The sequence below is a fragment of the Nannobrachium achirus genome (assembly GCF_963921795.1).
Source record: "Nannobrachium achirus genome assembly, chromosome: 8".
Lineage (NCBI taxonomy): Eukaryota > Metazoa > Chordata > Actinopteri > Myctophiformes > Myctophidae > Nannobrachium > Nannobrachium achirus.
The window spans coordinates 30251082-30262633 of record NC_137817.1 but is presented as its reverse complement, the minus strand read 5'-3'; the positions used below and the strand labels follow the sequence as shown (position 1 = coordinate 30262633).

Below are 11552 nucleotides of genomic sequence, written 5' to 3'. Positions count from 1 at the left end.
CACCACACACTCGCGCCATATGTCAAATCAACCGGCTTACTCGGGAATCGTGGGCTATTACTTTTCTAAGAGAAAGGTTCTATAGTTTAATTGATATTAATTTATTAGTGAATTAATTTTCCCCATTGACTTATAATGGGAATCGCAAAAACTCACATTCAATTATTTGTCTCTCGCAAACCATAGGGGCTAGAGTTTCAAGACTTGGAGAGGAGGTTCATAATGATTTCAAGGATTAAATAAAAAATAATTGTGTCATTTGGCCGCATGGTGGCGCCATAACACCCCACTTTACGTTTTGGCCTGTAACTCTTGAACCGTAGGTCGGAAAATTAAAAATATTTTTTCCCTGGATTCCTTGGGTCATGACGCATCTCCCCATATAGGCCACGCCCATTTGCGCCATGATAGATTTTCCGCCATCTTGAATTTTCTCCAAAACACACTTTTTGCTCCTTTTCCTACATATTTTCTTCAAATGTCACAAAAATCGGTACACATGATCCACACACACACACACACACACACACACACACACACACACACACACACACACACACACACACACACACAGCTCCACTTCACACGGGTGTGATTTTTTATCTGTTATCTGGCCCAGCGGGAATGGGCCTCCATTTATGGAAGAGGCTTGCGAGTTGTAATTACGAGTTGTAATATGCTACAGCTGGAGAGACAACAAGACATCAATTCTTAATCCAGCAGTGCTGGATTTAAACAAGACAATGATCACGTATTGTGTTTGGAAGCTGTTTACCTACTACATTAAGGACTTTATTCATTTGGAACAGAGGATATCCTAAAGGTAGGAGGAAAGCAGAATGGACTTTGTTCAGTGTGTTATTGTCTCTGTTGTTGCGACTTGAGTTAAATAGCCTGGCAGCCCAAATTTACATCTCTAAAAGGGTAACACTTTCTCAATGGCCAGGCCGCCTACTAGTCAATGAATGGAACTGGTTGAGCGACATTCTATAGGCCTATGGTCCTCTCCACACTGTAGGTCTACTGCCCAGTCAGGCCTTCACACAATGGAAATAAGAGACTTTTTTTTTTTTTTTTTGCCAGATCATTTCTCAGTTGGTAGGCGGTCGCCACGTTCGCCTACCGCTCCCTACGCCCCTGAATTATTTACCTATTTACAAACAATATGAATTACTCTCTGGATCATCTAACTCAGGGCTTGGAATTGTTCACCATTTCAATTAGACCTACTGATATAAATACTAGTGTAAAGGTAAGGGAAATTATTACAGAAGAGATATGCAATGTCATTTCAGAAAACATATATGTCTTTATTCATGTGTAATAGGCCTATCTATTGTATCTTGTGTATAAAATGCAACATCTGCATTCCCTAAGAAAGCGCACAGATGGATACACCTTCATACAAAATGCATCTTGGGCTGACACACTAACACATAACGGGAAAAATGGGTTCTGCTTTGGATTGGTGAAAGAGCCATGTCACTTCTGGACCTTGTCCTTCACCTAGCTCTGACGGTGCCTGTCCATTAAGGGCTTTTTAGGTTAGAAAAATGATTTTATTTCAAATAGTGGGAATGTTGAAAAGCGACTTGACAGTGCAGTGCACTCTCTCAAATGGGTGACTAAACATGTGCTTTTGACCCGACTAGCTGCAGTTAGTACAATGCACCCTACAGGTTGAACCACAGGGGGGCCTCATGTTTTAACTTACACACATACACTTGACACAAAGTCATTTTGATTTTGGGGAGACAATAGTTGGTTAAAGAAAACAGCCAAGATCTTTCCCCTTTTTCCTTATTTTTTTTAATTACAATATCAAGTTCTCAAACCATGGGGCTTGTATTCCGTAATATCTTAAAAATTGCAAAGATCTTTTTTTTTGTTTGCATTCTCAAAATCTGTACAGTGTAACAAAGTTCAGGTGTGAAGGTTCATAGACAAAAATAATACCAAAGTGTATTAGTGTCTTATATTGGGTTAACAGTTGCCTTCTGCTTCACCTACCGTAAAGCACAGTGATACCCATTTTGAGCACATATTCATGGGTGAAAAATAGTATGTACAGTTGAAAATATATGGAAGATAACAGGTATTCTGCTCTGACAATTCTACCAAATCTATAAATTGCAATATAATCTATAATCCAATATGACTTAGTAGGTAGTTGCAAAAAAAACTTTCATTATGGTAGAAAAGATAGAATGATCAAGTAAAATTTCACTTTGACACAGTAATATCTAGACTCTAGAGTATTCATGCACCCTGCAACATTTTAAAATGGACCCTTAATGTAAAAATTCCACTTTCAGAGTTAAATTAACACTGGATGTTACTGTGCATTTGTCTGCATGCATATAATGAGGTGCTGAGGTGCTTTAGACTGATTCAAGTGAATTGTGAGAGGCTGCTTTGTGACTGCATCATTTCATATTTTCAAGTCCAAAGTTGAAATTCAAGATTCTTTGGGTCGCCATATCTCTTTGACCTCTGTTAGAGGATGAAATGGACCCTTAATGTAAAAATTCCTCTTTCAGAGTTAAATTAACACTGGATGTTACTGTGCATTTGTCTGCATGCCTATAATGAGGTGCTGAGGTGCTTTAGACTGATTCAAGTGAATTGTGAGAGGCTGCTTTGTGACTGCATCATTTCATATTTTCAAGTCCAAAGTTGAAATTCAAGATTCTTTGGGTCGCCATATCTCTTTGACCTCTGTTAGAGGATGGGATTTTGAGGTGCTATGGCAAAGCAGTAAAGACTTAAAATTCAACCTGTTAGGAAAGCCCTAAGGGTGTACCGGTAGAACACTGCCCTGTGCAAATAATGAGTTGCCAGCCAAGCGATAATGAACAAAAACTCTTGAGGCTTTGTGGTCAGGAGATATAACCCCAAAGATTAAAAATCCCATTTCTTTTCAACAACTAACAGTCTTTCTTGTGATCATAAACACTACAGCTTCATGCATTCTGAGGGTCACACAAATTTCTCCAACACATTTTACATTTTGGAGGACAGTAAATAAAAGAAAAATAAAGTGTCATTATCATAAAGACAACCCTCAATTCCTACAGGAAGAAAATTAGATCATATTCAAATATTAAATGTGGTGGGTTGATGAATGCCATGCCCATGCCTTAAAGATAATTTCACATTGAAATGACACAATGATACAAATGATATTCTGCATGACAACTTAAATAAACGAGTTAAAAGTTATTTTTACTTTTTTTTCCTATGTATTCAATTCATCCAGAGACCTTAAATGAATGACAAGCTTGGCTGCCACTGAGAGCTAACACTACATTTGGCAGTCTAATTTCTTTCCAGTCATTATTTTAAATGCTATTATTCTAAAGATCATAATGTGGCACTGAAGCTGCCTTTACACTAAAGCAGATTGCAGTTTTACAAAACCTTCAGGTAAATTGAACAATGTATTGGTGATGGATGATATAGCATGATAATACAAAATACAAAATAAAAACACAGTAAAAACTCAAGACAGAGGGAAATTACACAACAAAAACATGTGTTAGGTCCTCTTACTGCCCAGTCTCTTGAAGACGCTGACAGACCCAATGTCCATCTGGGCTCCCTGGCTCTCCCCAGCTCCTGCCGTCCCCGTACTGCTGCTGACCTTGGAGCTGGCTACCGCCAGTCTGGCCTTGACCTTTGGCCTGGTGCTGGTCACCCTGTTGTCCTGTGTGTCTTCTGGCAGGTCTGGGGAATCGGTGCCCGCGTGCGTGGCAGGGAGCTTGCCCAGTCTCTGAAGCACGCTAAGCTTGGCAGGGGGGATGCCCTCGGGTGCAGGTGGTGAGGAGGAGGTGGGAGCGTCAGAGGAGGGTAGCTTGTATTTGCCTCCCAGGCGACGGAGTGTGGTGGGTGCTGGTTTAAGGCGATGCAGTATGGTGGGTTTGGGGGCGGTCTCTTTCTTTTTGGAAGCAGCAGGCTTCTTGAGGACACCAGCATACTGGAGTACAGAGCCCTCTCCATCACTGTCATCTTCTTCCTCCACATCCATGTGCAGCTTGCCTGCCTTCGGCTCATCTTCCTGTTGATCCGTTCTGCCAAGACGACTGAACACCCCAGTAGGCTAGAGGGAGAAAAACAAAAAGTTATGAATAAAGAACAACCTGTGCACAATGTATGACTGGCTGTTAAAAATAACTGAAGGTCTTACTTTGCTGTTGCTTGTCGTCATGTCAACCTGTGACTCATCTCCAAGTCTCTCAAACACAGATGTCCGCTTCCCACCTTTTAATGGAAAAAAAAAAAAAGTTTATAAACATTTAGAAAAATAAAATGGAGAACTTTACACACTTTAAATGTTGGTCAGGTCAGCAACAAAGGCGCTGCATCAAGCCGAACCAAAGTAAGCATGTTTTGACTTGCAGCTGCAAGTTGTGGGAAACTAGCGTTTTGCTTGTGGCCTGCAAATATATAATATAAATAATATATCTTTGAAGAATGTGTCATTTTCACTGTTGCTACCCTTATATAACAAGTGTGAACCCAATCGTAATTAAAATTAAGGAAGATAAGACTTTTTTCTGACAGACTGCACTTAATGTAATGTTTTCTGTACGCTTACAATACATTTTGCGTAGAACAACAGTATTTCCACATCTTTGACCAATCAGAGATGTCCAAATGGAGAGTCAGCTTGTTTTTTTTAAAGATATTGTTGGGACATTTTTAGCCCGCATTGAGTGACAGTGGAGGAGAGCGGAAATCTGGAGAGAGTTTGGGGATAATGTTCAGCAAATGTTCTGGCTTGCCAGCAATCGTATCGGGGACTCACTGATTAGCCCATGTGGTATATGCGACCTAACTGTTTGCCCCCACAAATGATGAGTTACCACCTTGGTCTGATTTTAAAAACCAGGACAGGATATTCAAATGCGGAATGAGAGGGAAGCACTTATAAGGGACAATGGATTAAATTACCCCAGTGCAAGGAGAGAAGACACTCAAAGCAGCCCCTGGTTTGCAGTTTGTATGCTGTTGATTTAGTCCAGTTTGCAGAAAGTTGAATCACGTTAGTGTGTTAGGTAAGACATTTAGGGAGCTTGCATTTAAGAGCCCAGGGCCACTGGGCCAGGCGTACCTTTGCTGGCCTGCTGGGCCAGGATGCGGCGTGTACGTGCCGTGGTGCCTTTGGGCATGTTGACGATGTACTTGCCTTCCATCTCTGCTGTCACACGCCGACGCTTCACTGCGGGTAAACCATTCCCCTCGTCTGCTGGCCGAGTCACCACTGAAAACACAAATGAATGATGGATGTAAGCATGTCACACTGCACAAATAGGCATGGACCGCAATCTACACCATTTAAAATTATATATATATATATATATATATATATATATATATATATATCATAAAATAAAAAAAGAATCTGCGCCGTCCGCTGTAACGTGTAATCCATTTATCTCTATTTCTTTTCCCATACTGCTCCATATTTTTGGGTGAAAACAAGCTATATTCAACAGCCCATAACTTTAGAACATAGATCACAATTACAATGTTATTTTTCCAGTGGAAAGAAGAGACAAGCCTTCCAAATGCCAAATCCATTGTTACATCTGCATTGGGAAACAAATTCTGTGGATCTCGAAAGATGCGGTAAGGTAAGGTAAAAACACTGGTTATTAGGTAGCGGTTATTAATTAATTATACAACAGGTAGTTCCGACGAAGCAATCCGATTGGCTGAAATAGCTCTCTACCTGTGCGGATAATGAGCTCTACCATAGGGTCTCATCAAACAAAGAATTCAGCTGTGCTGGTTGCGAAAGAGCTGAACGCTCCCTCTCCCAAGACTATGCTAGCGGCTAGGCTAGCAGTTTTCAAGTGAAGTTCAGGGACATAGTTGCTAAATGTGCCATTAAACTTTTACAAATTGGTATCGAAAAAATAAGATAAGATAAAAGATCAATCAAATGGTCCAGGAGGACACTTTTGTTATATACCTGCTTTGCCATTCTTGCTTGCCTGTTTGTTGGACACAGTGACAGAGAGGTCTTGGCGACGGTTTGGAGTGCTTGGTGGGGAGTCGCTGCTCAGGGCGTTGGCAATCATACGAGTGGCGGCTAAGACGGAAAAGAAAGATTATTTGTCTCAATTTACTGGTTGTGTTAAAATGTTCACATTTGCCCTTTCAGGCCAGTTGGCATGAGATAGTGAATTCCAACATAGCCACACAGTTCCAGGTTTATGTTATGAAGATATCTTGATGACATAAGTAATTGACAATCTCTTGTTTAAAAACTGCCTTGATTTGTTATTATGAAGCTTTGTTCAACCGTGTTAAGTTACTAAGTGCATATCGTGTGTGATATGAAATTTAAGCTCATAACAAACACAATAGTCATTGTTTAGTCAACATTATTGACTATCTTCCAATGTTCAATGAGAAATTATTGTGTGTCTGACAAATTATTTCTAGGATTGAGGACGTGTGATACCTACAGGTAACAATCAATTGAATAATGTAGCCAATATAAACAATACACAAACATAAGTATGGAAATTGCATCAAAATAAAAACGAATGAAAATGTATATGCTCTGTCCATGTAATTCTTAACAGAAACCAATTCTGGACACTCACGGGTACTGGCAGTTCGTCTTAGCTCAGCCTGAACACTGGTCTGTCCTGAGGAGATGGCCTCAGTAGCCATTTTGCACATATCCTGCAATTAGAGGTGTTACAGACAGAAGATGTAAGCCTAGATTAATGCTAAACAATTAGGTTATTCACCAGAATAAAACACCAGGATTTAATTAGGAGAATAAATTATCGATTTCTGGGGGAATATTTCATTATTAAATAGGAAGACACATCCTCTGCTGTTAAATGAACTGCCCAACACTGAGAACGAGAGGTGTTTTAAAAAAATTACATGTGACTTCAAGTTAGTGTGAAGTGAAACGGAATACAAGTTATTATCTTACAAGGCACTGTTATGCTGATACATTTCTGGCCACAATAATTCCATAAAAAGCTGGTTGAAGAATATCTTCATGAAGAATAGAAAACATTAATTAAAATAATAATTTGTGTTTCAGTCATTTCAACACCAAATCTGCATTAGATCTAAAATAAAATGTACCTCTCCCCCAAAAGAACTTGACAACACCTGATCAAATGTAGATGTTAATGTTGTTCCCTCATCAGTCCTCACCTGTCTGTACACCTTCTTGCCATGTTTGAGGATGGCAATGATGTCACCTATTACAGTGATGCCCAGGTCCATCATGATTTCCTTACTGAGGTCCATCAACATGTTCTTCTGAATTCTACAATGAGACAAAGAGCATATCAACCAACCTTTTCTTTTTTACAACACATCTTTCTTCTCAAATGGCTCAAAGTTATTTGTCAGTTACCTGTTGTCCACAAAGGAAACAGCATAGGTCACAGCTAGGCCGGCGGGGATTCCAGCATCCTTGAAGAACTGGATCCACTCTGATGTGGCTGGAGAGGAATAAGGGATAAAGTGTTAAAAATAGACATAATAAAATAAACAAAACATTTAAATTGGGTGAGATTTCTGGCGATCGATCACGATCAAGCAGTTTGCGAAATTATCTCCACACACACACACACACACACATACACCCTCTTAAAGATGGATAGTCTCCTGCAGAGTCATACTTTTAAAAAAAAGTTCAAAAACAACCCCAAGTGCTTTCTCTTCTTATGTAATATTCATTTGTACCTGAAGCTCTGACAAGAATGTAGTTAAACAGGTGTGGACTCTTCTGAATAGAGCTGGGTGGGTAATGTCTTAAGGTGAAGTGTGATCCGATTTACATACCTGTGCCATTAGGCTGTGAAAAAGAGAGATTTTCTGGGGTATCGGCAAATGGCCTTATTGGCCTGCCCACAACTCTGAACCCACATCATAGAATAAATACATACATAAGTAGTGTAACGCCAGGGATTCTGCACAGGAAGTGACACTAAGGCCAAGCTACACTCACTCCCTTTGACCCTAACCCTTTGTCCATCAAAACCCGATCCAGGTCATCATGGCACCAATTTAACGCCTGGGAGTGGAACCCAGGTCTCCCGCCCGGGAGGGGCACTAAAGCCAAGTCATCTTAACCACTAGTCAAAAAGGGAATTCCCCCTGGCCAGGGAGATATGAGGCTTTTGGACTTCAGGAATAGTAATACAGATAGAATCTGAGCCACTGTCTTGCAACGCAAGTGTACTTGTTAAAACCAAGGGGTAGCACTAAGACTGTAAGACCGTACTATGCCGTCTAATTTTTCTAGTCATTTTAGTCAGGAAAACTCACATCAAAGAAGATTTAACCATGGTTTACTTTTGAGGCTAAAGGCCTCTCCATACTTCGACCGAAATGTTCGGTGAGTTGTGTTTTCCGACGTGCAAATTTCCGAACTCTCGTTCGGTCCAATGCTTTTCAGAAGTCCCGAGGGATATCATTTTATGGTAGAAAAGGACCTTTTGACCAAAAACGGCGGTTTCGGTCGAAGTATGGAGAGGCCTTAAGCCACACAAATAGTCTGCTATAACGGTTAGGGTGGGCCGTGGCCCCAAACTGTGGGGACGGCAGGCTGAAGAAGTCACATAACACATGCTGACTGTGACCAGCTGCACGTTATTTTTAAAAACATGATGTAGTGCCTTCCCTTGTGGTAGTGGTTGAATTCATCAGGGCTGAGCGCCTAAGGCCACAAGCTCACAGCCAATGCTAACACACAAGTAACTGAGAATCCAATGATAGCAAACACATCACATTGGTTTAAGAAAGAACGTATTAGGATGACATCCTTGTATGTTACTATTCTTATTACACTGGCTTTTCTCAACACAAACTTGAAAATGTTATTAGGTGCATGATGTAAAGTCGATTTCCATCATAAAATGTCCAAAGATCCTCGCATCATTTATTGTATAGATAGCATACGTTAGGCAAGTAAACCATGTTCTGCCATCTGTTATAGTTGTGTTACGAATATAGATGAATCCAGTGGTGGAAAAAGTACTCCGGTTTTTTTTAATTAAGTAAAAGTATCAATCCTGCATTATAGAAATACTCTGTTACAAGTAACAGTCCGGAATTCAAAATGTACTTGAGTAAAAATATGAAAATATTGGAATCATAACGTAGCCTACTTCAAGTACAAAAAGTCGCACTGCGACGCGTTATGAGCTTGTAGATCTGCAAGTTTTCAAATAAACGTAGTGGAGTAAAAGTACAATATTTGGATCCGAGATGTATAGTGGAGTATAAGGAAAAGTATTGGAAATACTCAAGTAAAGTAGAAATACCTCAAAATTGTACTACAGTACATTAAGAGAATGTACACCACTGGATTTATCAACAGACTCAAAGGAGATGATTTGATGTGTGAATTTCAGCCGGCTTAGCTAAAATAACATCAATTATCATCAGCATCATCGCACGTATGGCTAAATAGTAAATACATAACACATGGGTAATACAAAGTGTGTTAATGTTGTTTTTAACTTATAGCTTAATTTCAGAATCATGTATAACAGGGACAGAGCCTCTTCTCAAAGCCAAGTACGTTGCTAACATTAGCGAAATGTAACGTTGCTGGACTTCAGATACTAGCCTAGCTAACTGTTAGCTATGCTAAGCGGCTGTTATCGACTCCTGAACATATCTACACACACTGTCTTTGAGCTCAACACAATCATTACAACAGCGTTTTAACACAATGGACTGCTGTCTAAAACAAACAGAGAGCGAACTATTCACGCATATATCATCAAAATAATCACAATGTATGGGCCCTTGTTCGCTTACCTGTTGTCACGGACGCCATGTTTATCAGTGTGTGTGTGTGTGTGTGTGTGTGTGAGTGAGTGAGTGAGTGGGAGAGAGTGAGTGAGTGTGGTGTGCGCGCGCGCCGCGTTCAGTTCAGCTGCATCCGGGGACGGTCGTTGAAATTACGTCATTTCCGTCAAAAGGGAAAAGGCTTCTTCTTCTTCTTTTTGTCGTTTTACGGCGGTTGGCAACCATATTTTTGGTGCATTACCGCCACCTTCTGATCCAGAGTCTGGATCAAACAAAAGTCTTAAAATGTTCTTTTACTGTGCTCACCCATAAAATCCCATAATCCCCCATACATATCCAGACATTTCTAAATTTCTCTCATTTCTCAAACCCATTGGTTTGAGATGTCAAAAACCCTTCCCTCAACGTGCTGTCCAAATCTTCTCCAGTTATGTCCACTATATTGAGGAATCTCCTCGCTGCTTCCAACACCATTTTAATGCGTTCAGATTTCCCCTGCATCTCAACCGCACAGTTTATCACCATGGCTATAAAAGCCAAGAACTGCCGTTTGTCCATGCACACATTTCTTTCATCTCTTCCCTTAATTTCCTCTGTTTCCCTTTGTCGAATCACTCTTCCTCCTTTCTCATTCAATCTCACAGCCTCCGCATATGAGACTCTCTTTTCAACTCGGATCCTGTTCACCTTAGCTTCCTCCCTACGTTTAGGACAGTCCGCCGACCCTACATAGTGACTTCCACTGCAGTGTAGACACTTTGGTACTTCAGTTTTACATTCATCAGAACATCCCTCCTTCCCACATCTTCCACATTTCCGAGCTCTTCTGCAGACAGACGCAACATGACCATATTCTTGACAACAATAACATCTTATGGGACCTCTCTCGTATGGCCTGACTCTATAAGTCATATAATCTACATAAATCCTCTCTGGTATTTCTCCATTAAATGTCAGACATATGGACTTGGTGTCTTCTCTTTGTCCTTCTCTGTATCTCGTCATTCTCCTTGCAATCAAAACCCCCTCCACGTCTTCAAATATGTCCGGCTTGACATTCAGAGGCACACCGCTGATAACCCCCTTCCTCCTCCTGATTCCTTCGTTCCCAAGTATAAATGTATCCACTGTGATGTCTCCAAACCGCATTATATTCAATGCCCGGTACAACTGATCGACATCCCTGCACTCGATGATCACTATCCCACTGTTAGTTATCCTCACGGATTTCACCTTACCCACTTTTTCCTCTACAAACTTTCCCACCTTGTACGGATCTCCGAACACGCCGTCAGCTTTCGTCTCTGCTTTCATTCCCAAGACATACCTTTCCTTTCTTTCTTCAGGCTCCCTTTCTAACCTACTTGCTTTTCTCTTTTTAACTTTGTCCCCAAATCCTCTCCTGTCATCCTCCTCGTCATTTTCTCCTCCTGACTCCATTTCAAACGAACTGCCATCAGCCGTCGCCATCTTTCCTCTGCCGCCCAAGCTTTTGTTTTGACTCTACAGGTCAAGGGAAAAGGCGAAGGCCTACTTCAGGGGTCTTCAACGTTTTCATTCTGTGACCACTGTAGTGCACTGTGTGGACAAGTGGATCTCAAACTTTTTTAAGGACCCCAAATTGACACTTATTAGCCCGTGGACCCCCATTTGAAAAGTTGTACCAGGGACCCCCATTAGAGAAGATTTTGACGGCTCTAGCAGTGATTCTCAACCATTTTTAATTTCAAGGACCCCCAGTTTGACAT

The 11552-nt window shown here is 40.8% G+C and overlaps 1 protein-coding gene across 1 annotated transcript; it reads right to left on the bottom strand.

Annotated features, from left to right (window-relative positions):
- Window positions 1-1897: 1897 nt before the first annotated feature.
- Window positions 1898-11274, bottom strand: cUnh19orf47 (chromosome Un C19orf47 homolog; the record flags this gene model as incomplete). Its single annotated transcript, XM_080731821.1, has 8 exons — window positions 1898-4099; window positions 4187-4260; window positions 5114-5263; window positions 5978-6097; window positions 6618-6699; window positions 7192-7306; window positions 7397-7484; window positions 10764-11274. The coding sequence occupies 8 exons, from the start codon at window positions 11272-11274 to the stop codon at window positions 3539-3541; spliced, it is 1701 nt and encodes a 566-aa protein (XP_080587947.1). The 3' UTR covers window positions 1898-3538.
- Between the last annotated feature and the right edge of the window lie 278 nt (window positions 11275-11552).